This window comes from Oncorhynchus keta, chromosome 12 (assembly GCF_023373465.1).
Source record: "Oncorhynchus keta strain PuntledgeMale-10-30-2019 chromosome 12, Oket_V2, whole genome shotgun sequence".
Classification (NCBI taxonomy): domain Eukaryota; kingdom Metazoa; phylum Chordata; class Actinopteri; order Salmoniformes; family Salmonidae; genus Oncorhynchus; species Oncorhynchus keta.
Genome location: NC_068432.1, coordinates 20316775 through 20336267, shown reverse-complemented (window position 1 = coordinate 20336267; position 19493 = coordinate 20316775). Strand labels below are relative to the sequence as shown.

The 19493-nt window shown below is 43.9% G+C and overlaps 1 protein-coding gene across 1 annotated transcript; it reads left to right on the top strand.

Annotated features, from left to right (window-relative positions):
* The first annotated feature begins 522 nt into the window (after positions 1–522).
* LOC118391101 (malate dehydrogenase, mitochondrial-like) lies at positions 523–7429 on the top strand. The gene is made up of 9 exons (XM_035782126.2): positions 523–691; positions 1960–2128; positions 2249–2332; positions 2441–2550; positions 2913–3038; positions 3295–3372; positions 5415–5514; positions 6343–6494; positions 7007–7429. Exons 1-9 carry the CDS (start codon positions 626–628, stop codon positions 7136–7138), a joined length of 1017 nt encoding a protein of 338 aa, XP_035638019.1. The 5' UTR covers positions 523–625; the 3' UTR covers positions 7139–7429.
* The last annotated feature ends 12064 nt before the right edge of the window (positions 7430–19493 follow it).

The following is a 19493-nucleotide window of genomic DNA, read 5'->3' as shown; positions in this document are numbered from 1 at the left end:
CATGGCAGCCATCCAGCCTATAGCCAGCACAGACCAGTAACATAATTAAACTCAAAATATACCATTATATTCTTTTGAAAATACATTTGATTAGTCTTGTGTTTATGACATGCCTAAAACAAATGAATAATGGATTTCTTTGTGATTTAAAAAAATAAATTGACAACGGTTCACATCTACCACTCCTACCTAACCTTTCTGGCATGGGAGATATAAAAGACTTATCTCGACAAGAATGTGGTAAAGAATGTGGTAAAGGTGGGACCGTATGAATTGGGTTCTAAAAAACATTGGCAGAATATTTTTTTTACAGGCAACATACTCTAAAGTATGTTTGCAAAGGGTTGAATATACACTCCAACAAATACACCACTAAAGTGAAAGGACCACTTTTGACCTTCACGTTATGATACATGATTGATATTATTTTCGCCCAATCACAAATTGACATTTACATATGTTAACCAATCAAACTGCACTTGGAGCAGGAAGTAGGCTGTCCCCGATAGTTACGGTAGGTAGCTCGCTTTTGAACGCTTTCTGTCTCGACCGGGCACCGAGGTAGAGGACGTTTGAGTCACTGAGAGGATCAGCAAATTTTATTTTTGGTATAAAATCAGACAACATGTTTTCCCGCATTGCAAGACCCACACTTTGCATTGCTAACAGAAGCTTAACCACCTCCTCACAGGTAAATAATACGATTAATATATATTTTAAAAAGACAATTTTGTCAGCCAGAGAGATAGTTCGCTTAACGTGACGAACGTTATCATTAGTTAGCTAGCATGGTTGCCATCTAGCTTGTCAGAATAATTAGACAGCCAGTTAACTAGCTATAACTTGCAATGTAATAGATACACTTCGTACGCGTTGAACCACCGCAGAATGGTCAAGATTTTAAAACGAGTGATAGTTGCCGACCATATCGTATAAGTTAGCTATAGCTTGCTGGCACACGGTTGAAAGGTTGAAAGCTGCGTGCACTGTATAAGGTCAATAAACGTTTCCTTCACTTTTAAGGTCCGCAAGGCATGTGTTTTGTCAGTTGTCATCTCTAGTTTGTCCTCCATGACATGATGGTAGTGAACCACCTCTGATGGCCCATTTCAAGTTTTTATGAATGATATTAGGATTAGTTTGTTGGGCCTTTTTTTTCAAATTCAGGTTTCAGCTAATGTATCCATATGTAACACACATGAGGCACAACAGTAGCCTTGTATTTAAGTCATGGTTAGCCAAGGTGATTATAAACTAAAACTACTGATAATATATAATAGCATAAAAAATATTGCCATGTTTCCTTTCTACACCCGTTTGAGCAAAACTGCAAGGTGTTTCATCAATCCTGTGTTTATTTTATCCTTGACACAATCTGTGTTAAATATGTTACTTTAGGTTGACATTGAAAATGACACAATGTTATAATTCCAGAGCCTTTTACATTGATCATGAAGTTACCTCTTGAATATAATCTGTTACCATTATCTTTGAGCTTAATGTAAGGGTGGCTTACATTCTTTCTACAGCTTAATGAGCCTTGAATCGCCCACTCTGAAATACTGTGGGTCTAAGTGGTTTAAGGCCTACAAAATACAGATGTCATTTTCTGGTGAATGGTTTGTCTGTCCCGTCTTTGATATCAGCAAATGACAAGGAGTTATTGTGCAAAGATACATTGCAAAGTTCTACATTGAATTTGGACTATAACCCTTGATCTAATGGAACCCTTCCTACAAAACCAACAATGAGTCTGTCGCTCACTTATTGCTGGTAATAGATGCACATCTGTATTCTAAAATACAGTTTGTGCTGGAAATCTTCAAAAACACAGAAGATATGTTGGTTCTGTGTGATTTTATGTCGGAAATACAGTTAGTAGCCAGGATTTCTAAAATGTGCAGAACAGTATCATTAACATAGATAGACAGTCAGTGAAATTGTCTCCTCTCCCCTCAGAACAATGCGAAGGTGGCAGTGCTGGGTGCGTCCGGCGGTATTGGCCAGCCTCTCTCGCTGCTCCTAAAGAACAGTCCTCTGGTGGGCGAACTGTCTCTCTTTGACATTGCCCACACACCTGGAGTGGCAGCTGACCTCAGCCACATCGAGACCAGGGCCCACGTCACTGGTAAGACACCTTCCTGCTGGACATCAGCTAAGCTACTAGTGTCTTGATGCTGTATAGTGAAATGAGTGTGAAAATGTCTGCTTGGTTGATGTCATTTAACTATCATGATTCCTTCACTAGGTTACATGGGTCCAGACCAGTTGAACGCTGCACTGAAAGGCTGTGATGTCGTTGTCATCCCCGCTGGTGTCCCAAGAAAACCTGGTGAGTTCACCCAAGTTGACAATGTGATTCATAATGAAGAACATCATGTTATGCTTTTCTTTCAATTGAGAAGTGCACACATTACATTTTAAAGTGAACTTCTTCCAGGCATGACCCGTGATGATCTGTTCAACACCAATGCCACCATCGTGGCCACACTGGCCGACGCCGTCGCCCGCAACTGCCCCGAGGCCATGATCTGCATCATCGCCAACCCTGTAAATACACCACTACCTCCTCTCCAGACACCTCACAGATTAACTCACCCTCCTGACGACTCACATTACTCTAGAGCAGCTCAGATGTCTAGAGTTAGAGTCCTTAGTGTTGGAGAAAAGCCATTTTGTGTTGTTGCCAAAGAGAAGGTACTACTGACTTTCAGGAATAGAGGTCAAAGCTTTAATTTGGAAGGGAATTCATTTTCCATGCCAGCTCTGTTTAGTTCACTGACTGTGTTTCGATGCTTCAGTCAATATGCCCTTTAATGATACAATATCTTGTTTGAATGCATGATAAATGGTAAATTCTTAAATATACAATTGGTTGTGTACATAGGAACAGTTTTGTTTCCAATCCATAGGTCAACTCCACTATTCCCATCACATCAGAGGTCATGAAGAAGTATGGCGTCTACAACCCCAATAGAGTGTTTGGAGTCACAACATTGGACATCGTCAGAGCCAACGCTTTCGTTGCAGAGCTGAAAGTAATCCATCTTCAAGCTGCAGAGGATTGAGGACCTCACTCCTCATGTTCCCTATACACACCTCTATACCTTTGACACATCAGGAGTGATCTCAAAGTTCACAGGGATATCACCCTGAACGGAAAAACGCTTGTTTTGTTTGTATCTTACAGATGTTTTTTTTTGTTCAGCAGCAAATGCTAGTCAGCTAGTATCCACTCATTGTATAATGATTGGCAATGCTAGATGGCTGACTATTTGGTGTTTTGTATTACAGGGCCTTGACCCAGCACGTGTCAATGTACCAGTGATTGGAGGTCATGCAGGAAAGACTATTATTCCTCTCATCTCACAGGTAAGAATTAAGGGCTTTTTCACAAAAATAAAAAATCCAATACCTGAATGATTGTCTTGCAATGCCATCAGTAACATCTTAATCGAATTACAAAGATGACACACTTTTGCAATTCTCTACTGTTTCATGTAATTTCATTCTGTTGGTATTTGAGCTATTAGATATCCCATCCCCCTATTGGAGACAAATGTGTTTATGGCTCCCTCTAGTGTAACATTTTATGGTGTGGATCAAAGCGAATGAGGGTTGTTCTACAGTAGGAGGCCTTGATTAGGTATTTTTCATTAGTCAGGGGCTTTAAGAAATTCCTCATGCATGGTCATTTAAAAATGAAGTTGGAAAAGAAAACGTGTAAGGTTCTCACTGAACAATGCTTTCCCTGTGAATAACTATACAGATCACAATTTTTATTTATTTCACCTTTATTTAACCAGGTAGGCCAGTTGAGAACAAGTTCTCATTTACAACTGCGACCTGGCCAAGATAAAGCAAAGCAGTGTGACACAAACAACAACAGAGTTACACATGGAATAAACAAACATACAGTCAATGATACAATAGAGAAACTATATACAGTGTGTGCAAATGAGGTAGGATAAAGGGGGGTGAGGCAATAAATAGGCCATAGTGGCAATTATTACAGTATGGCAAATTAAACACTGGGGTGATAGATGTGCAGAAGATGAGTGTGCAAGTAGCAATACTGGGGTGCAAAGGAGCAAAATAAATAAGATTTTGATAAGGTAGTTGGATGGGCTATTTACAGATTGGCTATGTACAGGTGCAGTGATCTGTGAGCTGCTCTGACTGCTGGTGCTTAAAGCTAGTGAGAGAGATATGAGTTCCCAGCTTCAGTGATTTTTTTGCAGTTCGTTCCAGTCATTGGCAGCAGAGAACTGTAAGGAATGGCGGCCGAAGGAGGAATTGGCTTTGAGGGTGACCAGTGAAATATACCTGCTGGAGAGCATGCTGCGGGTGGGTGTTGCTATGGTGACCAGTGAGCTGAGATAAGGCGATGGCTTTACCTAGCAACGACTTATAGATGACCTGGAGCCAGTGGGTTTGGCGACGGATATGAAGCACGGGCCAGCCAATGAGAGCATACAGGTCGCAGTGGTGGGCAGTATATGGGGCTTTGGTGATAAAACGGATGGCACTGTGATAGACTGCATCCAATTTGCTGAGTATAGTGTTGGAGGCTATTTTGTAAATGACATCGCCGAAGTCCAGGATCGGTAGGATGGTCAGTTTTACTAGGGTATGTTTGGCAGCATGAGTGAAGGATGCTTTGCTGCGAAATAGGAAGCAGATTCTAGATTTAATTTTGGATTGGAGATGCTTAATGTGAGTCTGGAAGGAGAGTCTAACCAGACACCTAGGCATTTGTAGTTGTTCACATATTCTAAGTCAGAATCGTCCAGAGTAGTGATGCTGAATGGGTGGGTAGGTGTGGGCAGCGATCGGTTGAAGAGCATGCATTTAGTTTTGCTTGCATTTAAGAGCAGTTGGAGGCTACGGAAGGAGAGTTGTATGGCATTGAAGCTCGTCTGGAGGTTAGTTAACACAGTGTCCAAAGAAGGGTCAGAAGTATACAGAATGGTGTCGTCTGCGTAGAGGTGGATCAGAGAATCACCAGCAGCAAGAGCTACATCATTGATGTATACAGAGAAAAGAGTTGGCCCGAGGATTGAACCCTGTGGCACCCCCATAGAGACTGCCAGAGGTCCGGACAACAGGCCCTCTGATTTGACACACTGAACTCTGTATTGATTTGATTTGTCACGTGCCGAATACAACAAGTCTAGAACTTACAGTGAAATGCTTACTTACAAGCCCTTAACCAACAATGCAGTTCAGAAAAATACCCCCAAAAATATGAAATATAAGTAACAATTAAAGAGCAGCAGTAAAATAACTAGCGAGGCTATATACAGGGGTTACCAGTACAGAGTCAGTGTATGGGGGCACCGGTTAGGTAAGGTAATTGAGGTAATATGTACATGTGGGTAGAGTTATTATAATATCCACACGTCTCTCTGTAGGCAACACCCAAAGTGGAGTTCCCAGCCGACCAGTTGTCTGCTCTGACTGCTAGGATCCAGGATGCTGGCACTGAGGTTGTGAAGGCCAAGGCTGGAGCAGGTAGGCAGTGTTTGTTACCCTGAGGACTGACCAATGACTGTCTATATATGAACAAAGCCATCGATCATGTGACACCATTCATTCCTATTTGAAGACTATAGTGCATTGAAATCGGTTAAGATGGCATCTCATGGAAACAACATGCGCAGTTTGAGCTACTCCAGGAAGTGACGTTGCAGGTTAGCTCAGTGCTGCTGCCTCATTGATTAAATGCCAATTTATTCTTGCTCCGGAAATGTGATCCGGAGGCTCCGTACGGAGGGTTTGACACCATTGCGGAGCCTCCGGAGAGCAAAATGAGCAATGTACCACAGCGCCGTGCGCCTCCCAAATTTTGTAACGATGCGGAGGGCTCAGTATAGCTCCGCATTGACATGATTGGTTGACGGTAGGTGGGGGTGGGAGGTCCTGTATAAACACACTCACTTCCTTGACGACTATCTTCACAACAGATCTGCTCTGCGAAGCGCAGGAAGTATGAATTCCCTGACTTCTGCAGAGGCCGCATCACAGTAAATGGTGTACAGCCACTGCAGATAATGGATTGACCATGCAGAGCCTTTAACTCAAGTTGAAGGCTGACCGGGCTACTGCAGGCTGCCATTGGCAACTAAATTATCTAAATTAACTTCTGTGTGTGACCGTGACTATTATTATTTTTTTATGTAAAAAATCAGTTCAGGGACATTAAAAGCAGCTATTGGTACCATTATTTTTTTAATTTTAAGAAGATTGCGCACACTTCGTTTTTTTCATTCACTATAATGGGGTGGATCCTGTGTTTTAACCACTGATTGAGCTCTAACTGGCTAACATATTTGTGTTCAGGCTCTGCTACGTTGTCCATGGCCTACGCTGGGGCTAGGTTCACCTTCTCTGTCCTGGATGCCATGAACGGAAAGGAGGGAGTCGTAGAGTGCGCATATGTAAGGTCAGAAGAGACCGAATGCAAATACTTCTCCACACCTCTCCTCCTTGGGGTAAGTCCTGCACCACCTTATTAATAGATTTATAACTTGGAGACAGAAATTTCACCTTTTGCTTATTAATGTTGTACTTAAAGCCCCATACTATGTAATTTTATTTTAAATCAATGCCTAATCACTTTTATTTTGTGAAAATAATTTTTAAATATATTTTGAATGGTTTATATCCCTGAACCTCTTTTGGCCCTTAATGCGCAGTCTGATCGTGTGGGCGTTAGGAAACCAATTTGAAGATATTTACATACACCGCGCTGATTGGCTGTTCTGGTCTAGGTCTAGATTTGGGTCAAAAGTTCCATCCTACCTGAACCAGCAGAAATTCCTGGCATTTTCACAATTTCTGTGTTATTTTGACATCGTAGTGTGGAAATATATTTGTTATTGGAAAATCACATTTGTAACTGCACTGCCACTTTCAAGTTCCTATTTGAATGACGGACACTTTTTTCTTGAATACAGTTCATAAGCTGAAGTTGTAACCAGTAGGAATATTTTTGTTCTTTTAGAAACACGGAATTGAGAAGAACCTTGGACTGGGCAAGCTGTCAGCCTTTGAGGAGAATCTGGTGGCTGATGCCATTGGTGAGCTGAAGGGCTCCATCAAGAAGGGCGAGGATTTTGTTGCTAATATGAAGTGAGCAGGATTTGAAACTCTCAACCTGTGGTTATTTATATTGTCCAGTCACATAAATGGTGCCAGGCCTCTCAAATCAAAGTTTCATCATGCCTGACAAAGCAATAGTTTGTTACTGATCAGAAATATTTACTCAAACAGTTGACCTCACCATCTTGAGCTGGATCAATGTAGGTTTGAGAGGGATCTCTGAGAGAATCAACTATGCATGGAATTATTTGAGTAGTATTTTGTCTTTGCCCATCAACTCAACTATTGTGGCTTCTTTCAAATGTATAAAGAAATCTCAACCCCATTTACATTTTGCGATTTGTATTTTAATATTTTAGGGGAAGGGGTCCATGGACATGTCAATCAGTATTCCAAATGTATTACCTTGAGTCTGTCAATGATATTCAGTTATACATTTAAATTTGGACATCAAAATGTGTAACAAGTGACATCCAGCTGCAAAAAAAAAATGTTTCAAACGCCGAAGGACATTGAACATGTTTTAGAATTCATTTGGATCTGTTGAGCTATGGGGAAAGTGTGGTCGTGAAATGGAATATTTGGAATGAGCTCATTATTACCTTGTAACCAAGGAGTACCACAGCTAAATCACACTACAAAACAGACTCTTGCTAGCTAGAGATAAAATATGCAGACATATTTCAGGTTAATTTAGACTAACCTCTGCATATCTATGGTTGGTGGCGGTAGCTGATTACCATCTGAGATCAATACCTTTTCCTTTCAAGTATTTTACACTAAATTAAACTAGCTAACTACAGTTGAAGTCGGAAGTTTACATACACCTTAGCCAAATACATTTAAACTGTTTTTCACAATTCCTGACATTTTAATCCTAGTAAAAAATTCCCTGTCTTAGATCAGTTAGTATCACTACTTTATTTTAAGAATGTGAAATGTCAGAATAACAGTAGCGATTTATTTCAGCTTCTATTTCTTTAATTTAATTCCTTTAATCACATTCCCAGTGGGTCAGAAGTTTACATACTAATTGAGTGTATTTGGTAGCACTGCCTTTAAATTGTTTAACATGGGTCAAACGTTTCGTGTAGCTTCCCACAATAAGTTGGGTAAATTTTGGCCCATTCCTACTGATGGAGCTGGTGTAACTGAGTCAGGTTTGTAGGCCTCCTTGCTCGCACACGCTTTTTCAGTTCTGCCCACAAATTCTCCTTAGGATTGACAGCACGCGTCTCCTTCCTGAGCGGTATGACGGCTGTGTGGTCCCATGGTGTTTATACTTGCGTACTATTGTTTGTACAGATGAACGTGGTACCTTCAGGCGTTTGTAAATTGCTCCCAAGGATGAACCAGACTTGTGAAGGTCTACAATCCTTTTTTTCTGAGGTCTTGGCTGATTTCCCCATGATGCACTGAGAGGCACTGAGTTCAAGGTAGGCCTTGAAATACATCCACAGGTACACCTCCAATTGACTCAAATGTGGTCAATTAGCCTATCAGAAGTTTCTAAAGCCATGACATCATTCTCTGGAATTTTCCAAGCTGTTTAAAGGCATAGTCAACTTAGTGTATGTAAACTTCTGACCCACTGGAATTGTGATACAGTGAATTATAAATGAAATAATCTGTCTGTAAACAATTTGTTGGAAAAATTACTTGTCATGCACAAAGTATGTGTCAACCGACTTGCCAAAACTATAGTTTATTAACAAGAAATTTGTGGAGTGGTTGAAAAACAAGTTTTAATGACTCCAACATAAGTGTATGTAAACTTCCTACTTCCAACTGTATGTGTTCATTGTCATGATGTTACTTAAACAACATGAAATAAGTGGAACCAGGTGCAGGCTGAGGCAAAATATGATACGTGTAAATATTTGTATGAACATAAGATTCAACAACTGAGACAAACTGAAGAAGTTCCACAGACATGTGACTAACATAAATGGAATCCTGTGTGCCTGAACAAAGTGGAAGCTACAGAAATGCACTTATTAATGTCTACATTAGTTTTTGCCACATTTATTATATTAGACACATTAATGATTACTGTATAATGTGAGCTAAACAAAGAAAACATATATACAAACATTTTCCTTAGAGTATAATTTTTTAGATCACTAATGTTACTGTCCCCACTCCTATGAAAAAATAATTCATGTAATTTTGAAACATTTAATGTCAATTTAATGTAGAATTCCATTCATTCCTATGGAGGACTGCTCCTACTGGGGAATGCCAATAATGAAGACCTGCGGCTTCAAAGCCTTTCTATGGTCAATACAAAGCATCAGCAATCCAGGGTTTATGTACAGCATTGGTTTCTATCTGTGTGATGGAGGATTTAGCAGAATGGTTGAGAGACTTGTACGATATTGACTGAACAATATGGATGCGCTCGAGACTGGCACAGTTCTCTGTTCCCACGCCAATCATTTCACAGCGAGGGGTGGGAGAGATAATTCAGAGAATTACGGGATGGTGTGACGGGTCCAGCTGCCAACAACTGGTGCCACCTGGTTTTCGTTACGTTTGTAAATTTGGCCCAACCTGCCACTTTCCTTGCCTGGAACGACATCTCAAATTTAATCAGTTGATGAAAGCAGATAAACACTGAGTATACCAAACATTAGGAACACCTTCCAAATATTGAGTTCCACCCCCCACAGAGGCTATTTAGATTAGAAGGAATCCAATAGAGTACATACATTTGTAAGTCGCTCTGGATAAGAGCGTCTGCTAAATGACTTAAATGTAAATGTAATATTTAATGTATGTGTTATTTTATTTCAGTAGGATGGAGAAGAAATGGAATACCTGGAATATTACTCAAAGCTATTCTCAATATTGCCATACAGCATAGGGCATGCTGCACACTAGGCAGCAGTGCACACTTGTTATGTTTGGACAAATGAGCTGCTCATTGTGTATTACAGTGCATTGACAAAGTAGATGCATTAAAGGTGTCAAGAAAAGGAAGCATGGATAGATCATGCTGGTCCCCGTTGCTCTGCTGAGTCACACTCTGTGACACAGCTTCTCTGTCACCTACGTCACCGCTCCACACTAGATGCTGGTGTAATAAATGACTTATGTAACTGAATCATTGCTGGCCTGTCCTCTCACAGGATGGCTTCTAACCAAAGGCATGTAACATCTCACTCTCCTGAATCACCAGGTTTATACAATAAAGTCCCAAAGGGACAGAGTGGAAGGACAGGAAGAACGGTGGACTGCGGTTGTCGTTTCGTCATAGAATAGAGACACATTTATATTGGGAGCAACCCCTACTAGTGTAACCTCTATCCTCTCTGCTGATGAGAGATGATCATTCATTCCACAATGTTTTTTATTTTATTAAGTTGACTAAGAATATGAATTGTGACAGGCAATAACATGGCAAGCATAAACCTAATTGGTATTTATTCATAAGATCTATCATAGATGTTAAATACTTCAGCTAAAAATTAAACACAGAAACCTTTTTTTAAAGTATGGGGAGGGGTGTACCAGAAAACCAGTCAGTATCTGGTGTGACCACGATTTGCCTCATGCTGCACGACACATCTCCTTCAGATAGAGTTGATCAGGCTGTTGATTGTGGCCTGTGGAATGTTGTCCCAATATTTTCAATGGTTATGTGAAGTTGCTGGACATTGGCAAGAACTGGAACATGCAGTTGTACACGTTGATCAAGAGCATCCCAAACATCCTCAATGGGTGACATGTCTGGTGAGTATACAGGCCATGGTAGAACTGGAACATTTTCAGCTTCCAGGAATTGTGCATAGATTCTTGCAACATGGGGCCATGCAACATGAAACATGAGGATCTCGTCACGGTATCTCTGCATTCAAATTGCCATCTATAAAATGCAATTGTGTTCGTTGTCTGTAGTTTATGCCTGCCAATAACATAAACCGACCGCAACCATGGGGTACTCTGTTCACGAAGATGAGCATTTTCCCACAAGTCGGTTACGACGCCGAATTGCAGCCAGGTCAAGACCCTGGTGAGGACGATGAGCTTCCATTAGACAGTTTCTGACAGTTTGTGCAGAAATTCTTTGGTTGTGCAAACCGAAAGTTTCATCAGCTGTCCGGGTGGCTGGTCACAGACAATCACGCAGGTGAAGAGCTACATATTTTAGAGTGACCTATTATTGTCCCCAGCACAAGGTGCACCTGTGCAATAATCATGCTGTTTAATCAGCTTCCTGATATGCCACACCTGTCAGGGGGATGGATTATTTTGGCAAAGGAGAAATGCTCAATAACGGATGTAAACAAATTTGTGCACAAAATGTGAGAGAAATGAGCTTTTTGTGCATATGGAACATTTCTGGGATCTTTTATTTCAGCTCATGAAACATGGGAGTAAAACTTTACATGTTGCGTTTATGTTTTTCAGGATGTATAAATTGTGCTTCATTCCTAAAAAGATCCCCATAATGGAATTAAGTGCTTTATGTAATGATTAACATTTAAATGAGTGCTGCTGAATCCTGTCAACTGTACCTTACATTTTATTTTCACCTCGGTCAGATACTGGGATATTAACAGCTTTGCTGTAGCACTGGTGACAGATGATGACCTTGTTTTCTTCTCACGTTTTTAATCCCTCTCCCATCCATCCAGCCATTCTCAGCCCATAAACTGGCCCAGTGCCTGGGCACGCCAGTCCACAAGATCAAAGGCAGGTTGCCGGGGCGCCCAGATGGCCAGGGTACAACCATGACCACCACACTGCTCCTGAGTCGTCATGCCCAGACCACCCTCCAGCCCGTCCTCTGGACTCTGTCCGCAACCATCTCCACTTCCTCCCCCAGGGGCCTAAAGTCAGCCAGGACCAGGGTTTCCCTATCACTAGACCCAAGGACTCTGAGCTTTTTTCTCCCTCAAACGCAGTATCAGACTCCTTCTCCCAACAGGTAAGAGAATGATGGTGATGGTATTGATGAAGAGTTTAGTAATATTGATGATGAACCTACGAGCTGTGCCACCAGAGACTCTGGATTCGCGCCCAGGCTCTGTCGCAGCCAGCCATGACCGGGAAATCCGTGACCGGGAGGTCCAAGGTCCGTGGAACAACATGGTTGTGGACAGAATTGCAGAATCTCCACATGAGACCTGGACAGATTCTGAGGACAAAGTGAGGGAAATGATCTTGGAGAAATTGAAAATGGCCCACAGGACTGGAAAACCCACCACTGGCCCAGGTGACAGGCCCAGGGTGATAGTAGTCAAGTTCCTGAGGTTCAAGGACAAGGTAGCTGTTATGGAAAGAGCCAAGAACTTGAGAGGAACTTACATCTTCCTCAACGAAGACTATCCTGAAGCTGTGCACCAGAAAGTAAAGAACTTATCCCAGCCATGAAAGCTGCCAGAGCGTGTGGGGACATCCGCTATGACAGGCTCTTTGTCCACCCTCCCTCCCAAAAGCCTGAGAGAGTCAAGATGAGAGGAGAGAGTCAAGCCTATGGGTTTGTAGCTTCAACCCCACATCACACACTTTCACAAACCAACTGAATAATGGACTGCTGAATGTATATATTTTTTTCTTGCTTTGTTTGCTCTTTTCCATATTACATCTATCTCTGATAAACTACCCAGGAAAGGTAAAAAAATTGCCCATATTAATATGTGTAGCCTTAGAAATAAGGTTAATTAAATCAATAACTTGTTAACATCAGGTAACATTCATATATTAGCCATTTCTAATTAATTTGATGATACAGCAGTAGCAATATAAGGATATTACATCTATCAAAAGTACAGGAATGCTTATGGGGGAGGTGTTGCTGTATATTTTCAGAGCCATATCCCTGTAATGCTTAAAGAATATTGTATGTCAAATGTTATTGAAGTGTTGTGTTTGCATGTTCACCTAAACCCTATTCTTTTGTTGTGTTGCTATAGGCCAACAAGTGCTAAATAATATGTGTGAAATGCTTGATAGTGCATGTGATATAAACAGCAAGGTCTACTTTCTTGGGGACCTGAAAATGGACTGTTTTTTTATCAGGAAAAAAAGATAGGGCAGACGTGCTTCTAGCTCCTAGGAAAATTTGCAGTATTTGTTTTGTGTCACCTGGACCAACCATCCAGGAACAGTTTGGTGACAAACAATGCCTTTTCCAGCATGATGGAGCACCTTTCCATAAGGCAAAAGTGATAACTAAGTGGCTCGGGGAACAAAACATTGATATTTTGGGTCCATGGCCAGGAAACTCCCCAGACCTTAATCCCATTGAGAACTTGTCGTCAATCCTCAAGAGGCGGGTGGACAAACAAAACCCCACAAATTCTGACAAACCCCAAGCATTGATTATGCAAGAATGGGCTGCCATCAGTCAGGATGTGGCCCAGAAGTTAAGTGACAGCATGCCAGGGCAGATTGCAGAGGTCTAGAAAAAGAAGGGTCATATCACTGCAAATATTGATTCTTTGCATCAACTTCATGTAATTGTCAATTAAAGCCTTTGACACTTATGAAATGCTTGCAGTTATACTTCAGTATTCCATAGTAACATCTGACAAAAATATCTAAAGTCACTGAAGCAGCACACTTTGTGAAAATTAATATTTGTGTCATTCTCAACTTTTGGCCACGACTGTACAGGTACTATAGTATATTACATCATTTTTGAAGCATCAGACCACACAGTGGTGGTGAAAGATTATCAGCATTCAGTGGAGCATTTACCTCAACTTGTAACGGTTCTCTTGTGGTGAAGTAGAGGCGGACCAAAATGCAACGTGGTTTCTTTGATTCATGTTTAATAACAAAAGATAAACACGAACACTACAAAAACAATAAACTTGGAAAACCAAAAACAGCCCTATCTTTTTTTTATTTTTATAAAAAATAATTTATTATCTTCAATGCCATTCATTCTTTACAACTCATAATTTACATACATACTCAAATAATGGTATTTTAATTAAACTAATTAAACTAAACATAAACCCCAAACAAAACCTCAGGGGAGCATCTTCCCTCCCCGTCACCCTACAAAATACCTTTCCCTATCTCCCCGTCCCTAATCTATCCCCTTACAAATCTAAATGACACCCAGCCCTAAACCCCCCTTCCACCTCTCCCGAGCAGCATGCTGCCCCCACTTCCTCTCCTCCCTCTTCATCCTCCCCCTCAAATCTCCTTCCACCCTCCTCACTATCCCTTCCACCCCCCAATCTCTCCCTGTCTTCACCATGTTCTGCCTTGCTTCCCACAGACCCCGTTTAAAGAGACTCATGAGAAACCTGTCCCTATCCGTCCCTCTCCCTACACCCCTCTCTAACCTGGCCCACGTCAATACAAAATCCCCCTTTACCAAACCTAACAACACCCGTGCCCTAGTCCATACTACTCCGGCAAAGGCACAGTCCCAAAAGACATGGTGCACAGTCTCCTCCCTGCCACAAGAGGATCTTGGACAGGTGGGGGATTGCACCAAACTATACCGGTACATGATGGAACGTACCGGCAAGCACTTATGGAGGCTCAACCAATTCAGGTCCTTGAGCCTGTTGTCCAGACCCCGCGCCTGCACTCCCTCCCAGACCACTTCCGAGATGCCCACTACAGGCGCCGGACTCCCTGCCTTTCTGACCTCCTCGTACAGGTGCCTCTGATCTAAACCTACTCGGGCAACTTCAACCTCAGGGTGCGCATGCAGCCACTTGGCCGCATGACCAAAGTGCCACGGCAGCTGTTCCGCCCGAGGACCCGTGTTAGACCACACCATTACGCTTCTCGCCTGATACGAGAAGAACACCCGCAGGAGGTAACCGGACGGGTGTATCACTGGCTGAGCAAGCTCCGTTAACAAGAAAGAAACAAAAATTGTGTCCAGCTTGAGGGGGAAATGTGGTACCCCCCTACCTCCCTCCCCGATGGGACAGATCATGTGTGCCCTGGCGACCCACTCGCACCTGCCACTCCACATAAACTGAAACACAAGCCTCACTAGAGGCCTCCTCAGACAAGCCGGCAATGGGTAGATGTATGCCAAATACAAAAGAGACGGCAACACATCCACCTTTAGGACCAGGACTTTGCCCATAAAAGACAAATACCTAGCCTTCCACATTGCTAGCTTCCTCTGTACCACTGCGATACGCATGTTCCAGTTTAGCGTCGCTGAGCCGGAGGTCTCAAAATGGACCCCGAGAATCCTCAGGGCCCCCTCACAGAGAGATAACCCCCCAGGCACATCCGTTCTACCGCGCCATCTTCCGAAAAACTTGACGGAAGACTTTGCATGGTTCAGAACTGCTCCCGACGCTCGGGTGAAATCCCCAAAGATGGCAAGGGACCTTGTCAGGCACGAGTCCTTGCACAGCAGCAAGGAAGTGTCGTCAGCGTACTGTGTCATCTTAACACGCAGCCCACCACTTCCAGGGATCAGCAAGCCTTCCACCCCTGTGTCTGCCCTAATGGCAGCCCCCAGAGGCTCCATGTACAGAACGAAGAGGAGAGCCGAGAGTGGGCACCCCTGCCTGACCCCAGACGAGAGGGCAAAAACGTCACCCAAGTGACGATTTACACTAACTCGGCACCCCGCTCCGACATATAATGTACAAATCCATCCTATAAACTTCTCCCCAAATCCTAATCGACCTAACACTCTGAATAAAAAGGATCTATTCACGCGATGAAAGGCTTTCGCCTGATCTAGCGCTGCTACCATTAAAGGCAGTCCTCTATCTTCAACCCAAGCGATGGAGTCCCTGATTAACTGTAGGTTCCATCTAATAGAGTGGCCCTCTACCCCGCACGTCTGATCCTCATGGACGACGTAGGGAAGGGCTGTGCGCAACCGGTCTGCTAAAACCTTTGCAAGTAGCTTGTAATCTACACACAGCATGGTCAACGGCCGCCAGTTGCCAAGGTCTGTTACTTCCCCCTTCTTATATAAAAGTGACAGCACACCAACAGCCATTGATCCCCCCGGGACCCCCGTCTCAAGGATGGCCTTCAAGACTTTGAGGACCACTGGTCCAAGTATACCCCAAAACTTGAGATAAAACTCAGCCGGCAGCCCATCCATCCCAGGCACCTTCCCTTTTCCCATCCTCCTAAGAGCGCTCTCAACCTAGTGAGATCTGGGCCTCCATCACTTCTCTAATGTCCTCCGACAACCGCCTGGACAAGTGTTCTAAAAACACATTTCCCTGCTCTACATCTATTTCCCTTTCCTTAAATAAACCTTGGAAATGATCAGTTGTCACCCTGACCATATCCTCTGGTTCTCTAACTATACTACCATTTTCTTCCCTAACATCATGCATTACCTTCCTACTCTGTCTGGCCCTAACCAACTTAAAGAACATAGCAGAACAAGTCTCATTATGTTCTAGAAAGCCACTATGCGCATGCTCCAGGAAAGCTCGAGCCTTCCGCTCCTGCAACTCCCTGAGCTGCGCCTTTAGGGTTGCGGATCTCTCCCAGTCAAACGACCCGCCGAGGTTGCCTGCCTCGTATTCGAGTTCAATTAACCTTTGGATACGATCCACCTCCCTCCTCTCCTTCCTTTTTTTCCCTCTTGCAATACCCTATTATAAAAGCCCTAATCCTCACCTTAACTAATTCCCACCACTCTAACACCCCCTCGCACATGGACCGGAGGTCCTCAAGCCTCCAAAAGAAACCATAAAACCCGTCAACAAAAGCCTGCTCCTCCAGCACATCCCGATCTAACTTCCAGTACCCCCTACCAAAGAGGCAGACTGGCGACCCCACCTGCAGGAGCACCCCGTCGTGATCCGAAAAGAAAACAGGCAACAGCCGCCCAGACAACTTACCCAAAGACCTGGGTACAAAAATATAGTCGAGCCTCCGCTCAACCCCCCTGGAGTTGCGCCATGTAGGACCGGCCATTTTCGGAGTAGTGTGCAGACCACCATCTACCAGACCATGGCAAGCCATTAGCCCGGCAATGGCGCCTGCACTGCTATCTCCCTATTCCTAAATCTGTATTAAAATCCCCCCTATCACTAATTTCCTATTTGTGACACACAGGGGCGTCAGACAGTCCACCATCTCCCTCCTGTCTGCCACCACCTGTGGCCCATACACCACCACCAATCTAAATTTATAATCCCTTATCGTGACATCCACCCCTATAACCCTCCCCTGCATTACCACAAAATAATCCTCCACTTTTACCTCCCTGTGCCCACACAAAATCCCTACCCCCGATGAGTGCACCCCCCCCAATACCCCAAACCGACTCCCCCTTGTCCCACTCCCTCTTAAACCTACTAACATCCCCTCCATCCCTCAGGTGAACCTCCTGTAAAAAACAAAAATCAAACCCCACACCCTCCAAATAACTAAAAACCGCCCTCTTAACAAAATCCCTTAAACCCCTTACATTTAAAATAACAAAAGTAAAATTAGACCCCATGAAAAAATAAAAACATGTAATACACTCAAATTCTAAACCCAGACAGAAAAAAAAAACAGGAGACTCACCCGATGCTCCCCTGCTCCATATCTACCGGTGAGAACACCATCCGTACTCCCGACATCCCCCCCTCTTCCTCCATCTCATCAACCCAGGATGCAGGAATAGTGTTTGGCTCCGGGGTGCCCTGCACCCTGGGTCTACCCCCACAATCCTCCCCCTCCCCAGTGCTGCAGCTGGTTTGGAAAAAAAAAAAAAAGAAAAAAAGAGTCCCCAAACAAAAAACTCCCCACCTCCTCCTGTACCCAGTCCCGAGTCTTGTTAGGTGTGTCCCCACCCAACAGAAGTTGAGGGCCTGGGGAAACCAGCAGCAACCCAGAGGTTTCTCCCACCCCCATCACTCTCTTGGCCATCCCCTCCCTCTCACTGTCGGCCAATCGCACCCTCCTCTTCATTCTCTTCATTGGTGATGGCGGCAGTGGAGAGATACCACCCCCCGCCAGCTCCTCCACCATACCCCTCATCTCTTCCACCAGGGCACTTTCCCCCCAGTCCACTTGCTCTTCCACCGCCTCCTTCTCCACCACTCCTCCCTCGCTTTCTTCTCTCTCATGCTCCTCCACTCGGTTGCCTTCTTCCGCCGCTTTTCCTACTCCGTGCCTTCCGTTTCTTTCTCTCTTCCATCCGCCGCTTCTTGCTCCTCCTCCTTCCTTGTGGCCTTCCCCTCTGGACCTGTACTCTGGTCATGAGGCGTGCTTCCTTCTCCTCCTCTTCTTCCCCCATCCCCCGCTCCTGCTCCCCCCCCCAGCCGCAGACGCATATGACCTCTGACGGGCCGGGCACCCCCGCCACAGGTGTGCTGACGAGCCACACCCATGGCACGTCTTAGGCTTGTCACAATTCCATCGCCTCGTGTTCCTCAGATCCACAAAATCTGCATTTTCTTGTGCTGCACGAGGCGAATATGTGTCCGTAGGCCATACAGCGCCTGCAAAATGGGGGCTGACGTGCATAAAACAATGTCCCCCTGTCAGCCCCTAGGGAGAACATAGCAGGAGGATGGAGGTAGCCACCATGTCCCTTTGGGTCCTCTCTGACGAGGGCCTGGAAGCCTCTCCTCACATTCCAAAACCCAAGGGAGTCTTTGAGGTGCCTTGCTGAGGAGACGTTATCCATGTATCTCCCCAGAAAAGCCCTCACCTCTTCGTCCTTAACTTAAGTGTTGTAAATGTTGACAGTTACAACCCTAAAGTTATTCTTCGCCAGGCTTGTTATTTCATAGTGGCTCATCGGCCTCTCACCTCCCACTGCTCTTGCCCTTCTCAGGATATCATCGTGTTTCTCCTCTGTATATAGTGCCACGTCGTATGCTCCCTCCAACGAGTTGCCTTGGAAACAAAACACGTCCTTCACCGTCAGCTTTAGAATCCCCATCAATATTATCCTTCCAAAAGATTCCCGTCCTAAAGGCTCCAACTCCTTTTCCTTCCAAGCAAACCGAATCGTGTTGGCCAGCCCAATCCCAGGGACCGGCCGTGTTGATGTATTTAGCACCATCTCCGCAAGGAGAATGGCGCTCGTTCTCTTCCAAAACAAGTAAAAAGAAAAACCAAAGTGACTGAGCCTATTCTGGTGCAAACTAACACAGAGATGGGAACAATCACCCACAAACACACAGTGAAACCCAAGCTACCTAAATATGGTTCCCAAACAGAGACAATGATTAACACCTGCCTCTGATTGAGAACCATATCAGGCCAGACATAGAAATAGACAAACAAGACATCCAACATAGAATGCCCACTCAGATCACACCCTGACCAACCAAAACATAGAAACATACAAAGCAAACTATGGTCAGGGTGTGACACAACAAATATACTTTTTTCAATTATAATGCTCAGTTCCAGTTAAAAATGTTTCACTTATCCTGTGTGCACTGCACAGATAATTTTTTTTTAACCCAAAACAC

Coding starts and splice junctions, on each gene's coding strand:
- LOC118391101 (XM_035782126.2), top strand. CDS start 626: ATGTTTTCCCGCATTGCAAGACCCACACTTTGCATTGCTAACAGAAGC. Junction 2,129..2,248: donor GACCAGGGCCCACGTCACTG/GTAAGACACCTT, acceptor TTCCTTCACTAG/GTTACATGGGTCCAGACCAG. Junction 3,039..3,294: donor CTTTCGTTGCAGAGCTGAAA/GTAATCCATCTT, acceptor TTTGTATTACAG/GGCCTTGACCCAGCACGTGT.